Source organism: Rhipicephalus sanguineus, chromosome 11 (assembly GCF_013339695.2).
Source record: "Rhipicephalus sanguineus isolate Rsan-2018 chromosome 11, BIME_Rsan_1.4, whole genome shotgun sequence".
In the NCBI taxonomy this organism is placed as follows: Eukaryota; Metazoa; Arthropoda; class Arachnida; order Ixodida; family Ixodidae; genus Rhipicephalus; species Rhipicephalus sanguineus.
Window position 1 is genome coordinate 73,264,065 of NC_051186.1, and position 13,685 is coordinate 73,277,749.

Genomic DNA, 13,685 nt, shown 5'->3' on the forward strand with positions numbered 1-13,685 from the left:
CCCTTTCGCATGTGCGCCCCTTAGGATTATGCGAAGGAATATCAAATTTTGCACTTGAGGTTTCTACGGATCGTCTACGCGGTGCTGTGCGATGGTCGAAAGCTAAGTTTCTTCTCAACACTGCCTCAAATAATTGCATGGCTATGAACCAAGTTTAGGGTAGTTTTCGTGGTACAAAATGCGAAATTATCGGCAACATGGCGGTATTTCCAGGAAAATTATTTCTATTGCTGTCCTTGTATCTTTGCGGTTTTGTGTGTTTTTTTCCTAAGGCACCAAGGATTAGTCGTCAGGACGATTTATTTGCTGTCAATCTAGGTGCTAGACGTTGATCTGTTAGGGTAAGTAATTTGATAAGACCGCCTTGCGACAGAGTGCGCCATCTGCCCCTTCCTTTTTTCTATAGGGAAAAATAGCGCTGGCGCAACACGTTTTCACGCGAATTTTTCACTGTTCTCTTTAATAAAACGGCTTCTCTACACGATGTTTCAAAACACACCTTACGCCATTCAATTGCTCACTGTCACTGTACATCATGTTGAATAAAAAGACTCTTTACGTGATCTTTCTTACGCCTTCATTGTGATGTCAAATGTAATGTCCGTTGTAGTAGAGGAACATCTCATTTCCCGTGAGGAAATTTTCATTTACTCCAGTCGATTGTTTTTACTAAGCTTAAATTTCACAATTTTTCGTTGCTAACAGCGAAATAATAAACATGACCTAGAAAAATGCAGGAAAACAGTTCTTCATTGTACATATATAAGTCTTACGAAAAGCGCATATTTCTCACGCGTCATAAAGAAAAACAAGTTGATCAAACCCCATAGCAATATAGTTGGAAGGTAAGTCTCATTTATTTGCTTTCTCGCAACAGAAGAAATCACTGGAAAATGTGTCAGGACTTGGTATTCCTAAGGTGTTTATGTTTTATCTTGATGCTGGGACGCTGATGTTTTCTTCGTGGGTGCATTTCACTCGTTGATCGAGCGGAAACTGTCGTTAATGATCATGAAAAATTGCCCCAACCAAACTTCCTCCACCATGCTTGGCACGAGCGCGCTCAAGATTTCGAACACGCCGCGCACCACAGGGCCAGCCCCTTCGACTTCAATGCGGACACTCTGCGTGATGACGGGGAGGGCGCGGTCAAATTCCAACTTCACTCCCGATGCAGAGGATTCAATGACGCGAAACTGGAAGGTGAACCGCGTGAACAAGGCGCGAACCGTGACGCGTCCTTCGTCGCCCGAGCAAGTCTTCCATGGCGACCAGAAGTGCGTATCACCATCGCTGAAGACGTCCACTTGCACCATGCGAGTTCCGTTGGAGCAGTAAGGGATGGCGGGTCCGAACTGGCGCAGTTTGGTCAGACCGTCGACGGTGAGCTCGCCGACTTCGAATCCAGGAAACAGTGTAGTGTAACCCTGACGACCTGACTGCATACCCTCGGGAAGCCTGGCGATTAGCCTGGAAAATACTTCGTCGTCTATGGTGACGTCCGTGAAGTCGCATGGAGCATCTGTACAGAAAACAAATGTTTAGCAGTGAACGTTTAGCTCATATCAAGCACAATAATAATATTTGACGAGGGTTAATGCTCGAAAACCATGATATAGTTATGAAAGACGCCTTAGTGTATGGCTGCGGAAATTTTGACCATCTGCGATTATTTAATGTGCACCTAAATTTAAGTACACGGGTCTCAAGCGTTTCCGCTTCCATAGAAAATGCGGCCGCCTCGGCCGAGATTAGCTCCCGCGACCTTCGGGTCAGCAGTCAAGCAACGTAACCACTGGGCCACCGACGCCGGTTAGCTAATATCAGGTAAGACATCTTTCTGTGAAGTCGAATCTTCCGAAGAACATCGACTCACAATGCTAGGAGTATTGTTGTACTTTGTTGAGGAAGTGATCATGCTGCGTTTTTCGAGAAACATCCCTGAACGACCCGTTTCAAATGCCAGCAGCGGCACGCAGTTGCCTACATTTTAGCCTACACTTGTTACAGTACGTGTATGTATGTATGTATGTATGTATGTATGTATGTATGTATGTATGTATGTATGTATGTATGTATGTATGTATGTATGTATGTATGTATGTATGTATGTATGTATGTATGTAGTGTATGTATGTATATGCAACAAACTTCCACCCCCTTTAGTGGTTATCCTAATACAGTTGAAGCCGCATTTCGTCCTTATGAGGGTCCGAATAGAGCGTGCTGGGAATTATAGAATTCTCCTGCCAATACATTACGACGAAGTGAACTGTCAGAATGGCAAACGACCGTCTTTCTCGCTATAACTGGTATTGGCCAAATGTGCTCTAGAAAACGGTGCACTTGAAGGAAAGTCCCCGCTTAATCAAATAGAAAGTTACTTATGTGTTGCGCCTTAATTGGTAGATTTTCTCACTAAATCAATCGAATGTTACAACGTGGTTGTGCCAAGAATCAGCTCACCAAACTATACTGTGCGTACAGATTTCATTTCTCATTTGTTTCCAGTAAACTACAGTCAACTGGACTATTAACGTCATCATTCCCTATGCCATTCAGTTCTTGCTTCCCTCTCTCCATATGGTTCAATAAGAAAGAACCGATATTGAAATGTTGCTGCCTACGAAGGCTCGTATGAGGATGGCAAGGCCTGGCACCCTTCTCTGAGAGCCGGCACACCTTGAAGACCGACCTGGCTTACACACAGACCGTATTCTGCGAACCGTGCGGGACAAACCACAATTGCGCGCCTATGTTAAACTGCTGGCGCTTTTGTGCCATCTTAAGCGATTACATTCTTGTTTTACGGTTGTAGATAGAGGTCGCGCACGTCATCGTTTTAGATTATTTGCATTTACATGAAAATTTATTGCGCCCATATTTACGATATTCGAGGCCTAAAATGTTGTTTTGCCTGGCTAAAACGTACTTTTTTAAGGGCTAGAAAAATCCCGCCTCTAGTCAAGAGTCATCCGGTATTGGAGGCTGTGCTGTCATAATGCTGACACTGTCATGTACTACCAATATACAGTTCCTAGAAATAACGTTTCGAAATCGCCACACTAAGTCATTTTCCCGTGCAAAAAACTGAAATTTCCGACTCACCAGTTCTGTAGAACATTGCGCCACATGATGACGCCAGAAAAGCGACTACGGCAAAGACTTTCGACAACCCCATATTTGCGGGCAAACCTGAAAAATATATCCAAAGTCAACAAAAGTTGGGTTTGTGGAATGAAGTGCGTAATTAGATACTTCACGTAATATAGCATTAAACAACAGTACATTATGTGCTGCTGTTTTTCATGAAATAATGATACATATGGCAGAAAGTACAACGGTGACCTCTAGTTCACATGATCTGAAATCCCGCGCTGTGGTACAATCTGTAATGATATGCATTTTTAAATGGGCAGCGCGAAAACGAGGACACAAGAAGCAGTAACACACACTACACAGCACCGCAATACACACCACACAGTGTGTTACTTCTTGTGTCCTCGTTTTCGCGCTGCCCATTTCAAAATGTATAACCCATTCCAGCTTTCCCAAACGGCAATTCTTCTGCCGTAATTAATATAACATTCACAATAAACATGAATGTTTATTACATATATTCCAGAATATGGAGTCCACAGAAGGCGAGCTCTTGCTCAGGGATGAGGCTCTCGGCAGTAAGGTTAAATGATTTCTTATTTACATTGCCCTGCATCACGACTTCTGTGCGACACTCTTCTGTACGCGAATTCTACCACCGCGTCAGGCAGCAAGGGGTAAAAAATTTAGCGCAGAATATAGTGAACACCTCCATGCAACCAGCTTTCGAAGACTTACCTTCTGGGAGCAGCTTTCTTTCAAGAGTTCTGTTTCTGCTTGGATTATTAGCACAGCAATCCGGTTGTTCCTCCACGGATACGATGCCTGTCACCAGACTCTATGAGGCCTACTGAACCTCGGTTGTGTCGAACCACTTTATAAATCGCAAGTTCGCGACGTCTGCGCATTTCTGATAACGTCATGTCGTGTACAACTTGCAACAGCTGCAACGCTTGGCGTCACCCCGCTTGCAATCTTGACGGTGCACACCACGACGCCCGCTGCTTCCGTTGCTGCTTTATTGGCTCGAACAAGGGCTTATTGACCGCGTCGTCGGCGACGCGTGCACGGAGATTGCAAACCAAAATAACAATCGTGGGCGCACACTATGGCGCCCCATGGCTATCAGCGTGAAGCCAGGGTGTTTATTTGGGCGCAAGCTTAAAGCCATATCATCAGCGGCTAATTGGAGAGATCCGGTCCTTGACATTCAGCTTGCGTTCCACGGCTCACGTTTCCCTTGAAGCGACTTGTGCGCGGTGTGCTGTGCCGGCTGGTGAGGTTGGTTGTGCGGAGCCTTGGCACTTCTGCATATTTTTTTGTTCATTATGCTAGCGTTTCGCCTCATCGTTTTAAGGAATTCACATAATACAATATACATTTGGAAGCTTTGAGCTCTCTTTCAGAAAACCTCGATGTACTAAATGAAATGCAGCGTTTTTCCTCATAGAATATGCATGAGAAACCACTATAATAGACTACACGTAATAAACCCAGACAAATTATAAAAAAAACATTATGATTTGCATTTTAATTATTGTAGTAATGAAGACACACCAAGAATGACATACTTCAAAAGGCACAGAAACACAGCCACCAAAGAAAGGCGATGAAACATAGGGCGACGCCCTACTAACAAGTGAATTTTTTTATTCAGAACGCACATTAAATAACGCAATCGCTGTAACCGCTCGCCATGACGATCGTTAACAGACTGTTACCTAAAGCAGCACTTCATTTGCTGGCACTTGTTATTGTGGGAACCGCGTAGCAGATGACGTTGTGCTTGAGGTAACAGTCGGCGTCGGTAGTCATGGCGGGAGATCACTGCGATTGCGTTATGTATAAAATTCAGTTTTTAGTGGCGCGTCGTCACGTGTTGCTTCGCATTTCTTTTGTGGCTCTCTTTCCGCTCATTTTTAAGTATGAATCCGAATCAACCAGCCCCACTTTCAGCCGTGCTAAAGAAGCGACCGCTCCCGTAACCAACCTGCTTTCGTTGAAGCGCGTTGTTCTTCTTTTCTCGCCCACTTTTCATTTACCTTCATGCTAAAATAAATGAGCCTAAACGAAAGAAGCAATAGTCTTTTTGCATTCTTATTCTTCTTGATGACTTCATATGCTTGTGCCTAACAAAAACGGGCCCTTGATCGATTGCGCTTCTTTGAAAACAACACAACATCAACTATCCCTGCTGCAAGATAATGCAACGACGAAAGCGAGAGATCCCAGCTGCCTTACACAATTCAATGGGATCCTTGAAGTTGCCGAAGCAGCAAGACTGAGCATATCGTCACGGGGTCGTGACGTCGTCGAAGGCAGCAGTCGGCGTGTCCAAAATGAAACACTTTATTTGGCCGAACTTGTGGCCGGGAAAAGCAAAGTCAACTGCAGCAATACACAAAGTACACTGATTGCACCGAACAGAGCGTCGGCCGTGGATATAACTGATCTGCAACAAGGTGCGTCGCCATGTATACATGCGGCATCGGACATTCTAGCCTTATCGCTGGTGGCCGCGTTAGATCCAGAGTAATCTCAGCTGTTCGCGGTTTCCCGCTCAAGCCTATAAAAAGACTCTAGCATAATCTAGAAGGTTATGTGAGATCGCACAGTATACGGTGAAGCCCGTGTACTGTGCGATGTTTTCGGAGCCCTCCACTACGGTGTGCCTTATGATCATACCTTGGTTTTGGTACGTAAAACACCAGACACAATTATTACTATTATTGGCAGCTTGGAAAGATGGCAACCATCACGCCACCACCATCGTCTCACGGTGGCAGGGTCGCCCAAAATTCCGCAATTATGCAAGTTGCGAAACTCCGCATATGACCCAAGTATCAGAATCTGGGCTTCGCTGAAATCGCGGAGGTTACGACAAATTGTAGCGTCACCTGTCAGGGCGAAATTTCGCATACTTCTGCTTTCCAGATAGTATAACGGCCACACAAGTATTCACTCTTTCTCAAAAGTACTTTTCTTAATTCGCACCGCCGTAGGTCGCGCTATGACAGCATGGACGGCACCGATATGGTGTGTGTTGTATTGTCCTAGACTGCGGCGTGTCGATTCGCTAATCTCCACAATTTGACCATGCCATGTGCGGATTCGGAACGGAGTTTCCAGCGGTAACAAAATCCAGGATGCCCTAGCTGTGGGGCACACTCGCTCATATGCTCTGGCAGTGCCCGGCGTTACTTAACGCAAAGTTCAGCACAGAAGAGGCACAGAAGCAGCGGTGTCTGTGGTCTGATGTCTGCATTGAGCACATCAATCACAAAACAAAGATATTGCGCTCCCCATCATGTACGTCAGAACTCTCAAGAACCCCTACCACACACGCGCACGGGTTCGTGAAACGTGCGTGCGTTCTCCATTATAGCGGACAAGTATTAGCACTACATATCGGCTGACGGCGTCTGGTGTTGGTAGTACCTATGTTGCTGTTGGCATTGTTACCCAACTGTAAACGACTGGTTATAGAAGACATGTGCGACACTTCAACATATGTGTGTGTGTATACCATTTGCACGTATCTTTAGCGTTATTTAGTGACGTTTCGCTTAATGTGTAAAAGTACGCCACAGTTGCCTTCCTGCAGCATGCTTCATATTACATCGATTCCCACGGCACGTGGGATCTGCCGATTATTTTTTGCTCGTATATATTACCACAATATATATAATTGTGTAACCCAAGAACGTAACCATTGTATTTTGAATTTGTATTCCATTTCGCTATATTGTATTCTTTACGTAATACCTCTAGCCTTGACAGCATCAATGAATAAATAAACAGCGGAAAGATCAACGCTTTCCCTCGTTCGAGGCATACACACCAAACGCAGCGTCTCGCATTCGTGAATCTGCCCGCGTCGCACATACGGGCTGCAAAAAACACTACGCAGTCGTACCAAAATGCTCGCTGAGATGTAGCAGTGGGCTTAAACAAAGGTGCAGCCACGTCGAAATCTGTGAAGCCGGCCAACTGCGCAATACACGCAGTGAATATTACGTGCATTCCATATATGCAACCTGCTGCAAGTACTTTCTATGGAAGCACGTTTGGCTTTCCTGTTAAGAACGATTCCTCTGAAACAGGAATAAACAACCATATTATTTTGTATTCAGTCTACGGGTAGTAACGGTGAGCTACAGTGACACACCGGCTCCCAAAAACCAACAAGCCGCCGGCGAGGTCAGTTTTTTCTTTTTTTTTGTAATTTCATTTCTCCTTTATCTCATACAATTTTCTGCATCCGATCAATTGCGAATGGTCATGCAGGCTTTGCGAAGCATGAAATATCGTACAGCGCTGGTTACGTATCCATACACGCAGCTATTATTTGCATATTATGAAAGTCAGAGCTGCTTCATCAGGGCAGTTTAGAAGGACTGCAAACCACAGTACTGACTGCACACCGTCTCAGTACAAGGAACTGCTACATGAATGACCGAAAACCCTAAGACAATGTGAACGATTTTGGTAGTCTGACAACTTCCCACCTATCCCCACAGAGAACCCGTGCCTCCCGATTTCACAACAAAGAATAGTCTATCCATCCATAGATTTATTTATTTATTTATTTATTTATTTATTTATTTATTTATTTATTTATTTATTTATTTATTTATTTATTTATTCAAGGTACCCTGAACGTCCGAGGGCATCACAGAGCAGATGGGTACACATGTTAGGTATTAATGCAATACAGTAAGATTGTAATACAGTAGTGTAGTGCTTCAACACGTCTGTATCAGGTATATATTGTTAGCTAATTAGTGCTGAAAAAGCTTGAAAGCAAGAAGGTAAATATTACGCGATAATCTTTCCTAGTTATGCAATGTTAGCTGCAGCCTTGCGATAAAGTTCGTTATAAACCGTTGGCGACGGTGTCATTGGGAAGGGTGTTCCGTAGCCACGATTTTTGTGGGAAACAAGAATGGTTGAAAGGGTTAATATATCCTGTTTGAACTTCGACTATGTAGCGATTCTCCACACGGTGTGACAAGTAATGAGGCTGCGAAATCAGGTCATTGTAAAAGAATGGTGGTTATATTACTTGTAAAAGACAGTAAGCCTGCTGTTTTGCTACGAGATGCTGGGGATGTAAGGCATAAGTTGTCTTTCAATGACGCTGTGGTGGAAGCACAGATATGTGTGAAATAAATACACTGAATTCATTTATTTCGGACAAGTTCAAGTGAAAAGATGAGCATTTCGTGTTGTGTGTCACACACTCCCGCATCATATCCTAGTTGGCGGATAACTAATGACTGGTTAAGTAGTAATCTTAAAGAAGTGCCGCAGAAATGTTGTCATGCACGAAGCCTAGCATGCTGTTATTTTTATTTATTATGAATTCAGTCTAAAGAGAACAGGTTCGAGTTGAATTTAGTGGACAGGTATTATATGGATATTGTTCGGATGGTAGATTGGAAAGGCAGTGCAATTTTTGTAAGCACGTAAAATTTCACATATGCTAATATTTACTTCTATTCGCCGAGTAATACACCAATAATCACGTAGTGCAAGCCAGATCGGACAGCACTTGAATAATTATCACTGTATACTTCACGATACATTGCTCTATCGTCAGTGAGCAAGTGAACGTGAGCAGTCGGTTAATAAGGTACGCCTTTAACATAAATGACGCAAACATGACACGACATTCCTATAAGAACCCACTTACAAGCACTTGCTAGGTGTACATAATTTTATTCACTTTCTTGGAATAACAAGAAGCGCACGAAAAGTGACCATCTCACGGCGGTGTTCATTAGGGGCTTAAGTAAAATTTTCACGTTGTAACAATATTTTTTTTTCTTTGGGCACATTTCACTCATTGATCATGCGGAAGCCCTTGTTAACATTTCGGAAAAATTCCTTGGTCCAAACTTCTTCCGCAAAACTTGGTATGAGATAGCTCAAAACTTCGAATGCGCCGCGAACCCCACGTCCAGCTCCTTCGACCTCGATGCGGACACCTTGCATTGCAACGGGCAGTAAACGATCTAATTCCAGCTTGACGCCCTCAGCAGTGGAGTCGACGATGCGGAACTGGAAGGTGAACCGCGTGAACATGGCGCGAACCGTGACGCGTCCTTCATCTCCCGAGCAAGTCTTCCATGGTGACCAGGACTGCGCATCGCCATCACTGAAGAAGTCGACCTGCACCATGCGATTTCCTCTGGTGCAATAGGGGATGGCAGGCCCAAACTGGCGCAATTTGTTGAGGCCTTCAAAGATTTGTCCACCGACTTCAAGTCCAGGAAACAATGTGCGGTAACCCTGTGGACCAGACTCCACACTCTCGGGAAGCCTGGCGATTAGCCTGGAAAATACTTCGTCGTCTATGTTGACGTCCGTGAAATCACATTGAGCATCTGCAAGTATTAACGTGTAGCAGTGAATATTTGGCTCGTAATAGGAAAAAAAACAGAAATTCCACAAAGAGAATCTTGCGACAAGCTACGACTCACAAATAATAGCAGTATTGTTGTGACTGATTGAGAACTTAACACGGAAAGGTTTCGAGAACTATACCTCGATTTTACACGAACTCTTCAGAAAGCAGCAGCTTTTAGAGTCTAGTGTGAGCTTCCTTAGTATGTATGTATGTATGTATGTATGTATGTATGTATGTATGTATGTATGTATGTATGTATGTATGTATGTATGTATGTATGTATGTATGTATGTATGTATGTATGAAACCAATAGGTGCTCACTACTTGGAGCGGGCCCGTTATCCTCATGTTTAGGCTTGAATACCCTGCCCGTGTCTCTTGGGCAGAGAAAGCATTACGGTTCGGCCGTTGACGCAGCATTTCCTCAATGAAGTCAGTTCCATGTCAAAATCGCCAGCATGTTGCCACTTTCGCGGGGTCTGAATACGACGCGCTGCCCCGCCAAGGTGGTCTCGTGGTTATGGCGCTCGACTGCTGACCCGAAGGTCGCGGGATCGAATCACGGCCGCGGCGGCTGCATTTTTGATGGAGGGGAAAATGTTTGAGGCCCGTGTATTTAGATTTAGGTGCACGTTAAAGATCCCCAGGTGGTCGAATTTTCCGGAGCCCTCCACTACGGCGTCTCTCATAATCATACTGTGGTTTTGGGACGTTAAATCCCAGATATTATTATTGAATACGACGCGCTGGAAGTTACGCAAGTACTCTCCGATTATATTACGATGAATTTCAACGTAAAAGCGATATTAACAAGGTTGGGTCCGTACAAAAGGAAGCTGTTCGTTTTGGGCACTGTAGCTATGATTGTAATTTCTCAACTTCTTTTAATCTCTCTAATCTCAGCTTCACTACCCTGGAAATACATCACCGCAATGAAACATTTAATTCTTTAGGCGGCTTATTAACTTTTCACGCTGTACTCGCTTATATAAATAGTTTATGCTTGTTCGACCTTCCTGCACTCGTAACTCGCGCAATCTTAATCTCTTGTCATTGCAATCTAGAAATCAGTTGAACAAATATGCGGAAAATAGGCCCACAAAATAGGACGTTGGAATGCATTGCCTGTAATCGTTCGTTTTTTGCCCATGACCAATTTTCTGTCTTCAGTTGGCATGTGATTCACAACTCCTTCTACACAACAAGATGGGCTGTAGTAGGCAGAAATAAATAAATACATAAATAAATAAGCAAATTATATAAACCAGGGCAAATAAGTGTGCCGTTCCATCTGGTGTATAGTTAGCATAGCCACGAAATCTCCTCTAGAATGCGGTTCAACTGAAGGAAAATACGCTTTGAATCTGACTTAAAAAACACTGCTAAAATGCCAACATCGCAGCTGTCATGCAACCAAATGTTCAAAAGTCACTGTGCCAAGATTCAGCACTGTAATTTACACGGTATACGGAGGGATTTTTTACAAAGACAAGAGATTTCTTCTTCCTCGTTCCCCATCGCCGTCATGACATTTTAGTCCGGCTGCTTGTTTCTTCTCACACGCCTTACAGACGTAGTAAAGAGACACTGGACGCTCTCTCTACCCACGAATGGTGGTGTGTAATGGCCACGCATTGGCTGGTCCTGTGAGACTCGCTACGCATTCATGATTTGTCCGGCTCGCACATCTCCGCCAATTCTTTCTCTCAAAAGTAGTTCGTTCCGTAATCAAACGGCGCGTCCTGACGTTTCGAGTGCAAAAAATAATGAGGTTCCCAACTTACCCCTCCTGTAGACCATCGCTGCCGAAGAAGACGCCAGAAAAGCGACTACAGCAACCAATTTCGTTAGTTCCATGACTGCGAATGTATCTGAAAAAATATTTGCAGGTCAACTATAAATGTTTTCTTTCTGGAACACATGGTAATAATAGATTACTTGCATATAAAACGTCTTTTAGTCTGAGGCACGGTGTATGAGCGAGCTGGCTGATATTTCATCGCAACAGCGAAAGCGTCCACAATTAGGCAGTCAAGGGTATGACACAGTATATATAGGGTCCTTATTCCCTTCTCCAGTTTTGCGCTGTAAATGCTTTCTTGTAAACTCTCCGAGTTTCTTGATTTGTTTCTGCAGTATTTTATTGTTATAATGATTCACGTCAGCGAGAATATATTAGCTATAAACCTGGCTCATGTTTTTTGAACCTCATGTTCTCCATCCATAACGACATTATCTCGCTGTCAATGTAAAGTTAGATCCGATTCTAGAATTGTGCGATTACAGGAGCCACTTATTGCCTCAATAAAATGAAATAAATTCGTTGTTTTTTGATCTCACTGCTTTCAATTAGCAATTCATTTCAATTGAACTTCTGCACACAGTAAGCCTGGATTCGAGGAGTAATATTAAGTATACAAGACAAAGAACACTCGCAAGACGGGTGTTCGAAAACTTACTTTTTGGATGCGAAGCCTGCCAACCAAATGCTGCTCACTTCAGAGGACGTCTGAATGTTGCTTCTGCGGAACAGGCTTATAAAGCCACGTTTACGACGTCTGAGCGTCTCTGATTAGTTGATGTCGCGTCGAACACACAACAGTTGCGCGTTCGGCGTAGCCTCGCTTGCAATATCAGTGTCACTTGCCATGACGTCCGCTGCTTCCGTTGGCCCTTTATTGGCTCAAACAAGGCATTATATCCGCGGCACCAACGACGTACGAAGATTTCAACCCAGAATAACAATCGCAGCCGCAGGCTCGGGGCTCGCACCGCTATCGACCTGAAAACAGGGTGTTTTTGGCGTGCTCCTAAAGCGATATCATCAGCGGCTAATTGGAAGGATCCCGTCCTTCGCATTCGGCTGGCGTACTACGTACCGTTCATGTGTCCTTTGAAGCTTGTTACGTACGATACGCGCACAGCCCTCTAACTCGTTGTGCTATTTTTTTTTCTTCACTAGAGCTATTAATAGCCCGCACTTTAGAACGTTTCGACAGCGATTGCATTTCTCTGGAAACGTAGCGCCTTGCCTATTGGAATATTCCGTATGCCATTGCAATAATTCCATATGCTCCATACAGAACCCATATGTTTTCCGTATATTTTCCATATGTGCCCGTAAGCTTCTTACGGAAACTTAGGGAATTATTGGAATGGCCATACGGAATGTTTCAATAAGGTTCGCCGCAAACAAACCCAATACATCCTATGAGGCTTGCTTCGCATGTTTTGCTGACTGCCGCTTTTTGTTTTTGCGATGTGTTCCGCTGTTTGAAAGATTCAAAGATCTTGATAGAATGCACCTACGCTAAGCCTGTCGAAGAATTAACGGCCAGGCTAGATGGAAGATACGACGCGTGTAGCGTCCCTCTTCGCGTTCCACGACGCGAGGTCGGTAGCATGCCCAACGATCACCAACGGAACGCGATCGTGCAAGTGCTTTCGCATCGCCTCATGGTCCCCTTTAGCGGGAGATGGTGTAATTTTTGCGATGTGTTCCGCTGTTTGAGCAGGGAGGTTAACCATACGCGCGTCCAACTTGCTACGCAGCTCCGGTGGAGAGGGATTAATAGTCAAAGCAGAGGCAGGAATTTGACAATGCACTGCCGCGATTCTGGTTGGTCCCCGCATTTCAAGGGACGCATTGTCGCAGGCAGGCATAGCGAGCAACTTGTTCGCAAAATTTTAGAGGCAGCCGAAATTCAGAGGCTTGGTGATAATTGTGTCATCAGGCGTTCACGTTCCCTCTCAAAGAAGGTGGTGCATTATCTACAGCGCATGTCCTCTCACTAGCATTTTGTTGACCACGTGCTCTTATCCTTGTACTCGTTCAACTTCCGCGCCTGTTTTTTTATGTTTCACCTGGGCTTAGGATATATATTTCTTTTTTTTTCTTTTCTGCGACGTTCGCTTTGTAAGACTGTTTTACGTCAGACATGTGGGTGCCGCCACTTTGGGCTGTTAAACTAATGTTTTCTTATCTTTCTATTTCGCGACGTGGATTGATAAAGTCAATAAACGTTGAATGCCCCAACCCAACCGTTATCATTACAGCTGTGCGAATAGCAAAATTTCGGGTGCGAAGCGAATTCGAATATTGAAATGTCAGCGCAAATCGAATATTTTTTAAATATTTCTCGAATATATTTCTAATATTTCAAAGTGAAATTG

The 13,685-nt window shown here is 44.1% G+C and overlaps 2 protein-coding genes across 2 annotated transcripts; both read right to left on the minus strand.

Moving 5' to 3' along the window:
• Positions 1-835: 835 nt before the first annotated feature.
• LOC119375583 (uncharacterized) lies at positions 836-4,029 on the minus strand. Its single transcript, XM_037645796.1, has 3 exons — positions 3,838-4,029; positions 3,109-3,195; positions 836-1,522 (listed from the first exon to the last, which is right to left on the minus strand). The coding sequence occupies exons 2-3, from the start codon at positions 3,179-3,181 to the stop codon at positions 975-977; spliced, it is 621 nt and encodes a 206-aa protein (XP_037501724.1). The 5' UTR covers positions 3,182-3,195; positions 3,838-4,029; the 3' UTR covers positions 836-974.
• A 4,652-nt stretch (positions 4,030-8,681) lies between these two features.
• On the minus strand, positions 8,682-12,124 carry LOC119374028 (uncharacterized). Its single transcript, XM_049420303.1, has 3 exons — positions 11,972-12,124; positions 11,297-11,383; positions 8,682-9,488 (listed from the first exon to the last, which is right to left on the minus strand). The coding sequence occupies exons 2-3, from the start codon at positions 11,367-11,369 to the stop codon at positions 8,941-8,943; spliced, it is 621 nt and encodes a 206-aa protein (XP_049276260.1). The 5' UTR covers positions 11,370-11,383; positions 11,972-12,124; the 3' UTR covers positions 8,682-8,940.
• Positions 12,125-13,685: the final 1,561 nt, after the last annotated feature.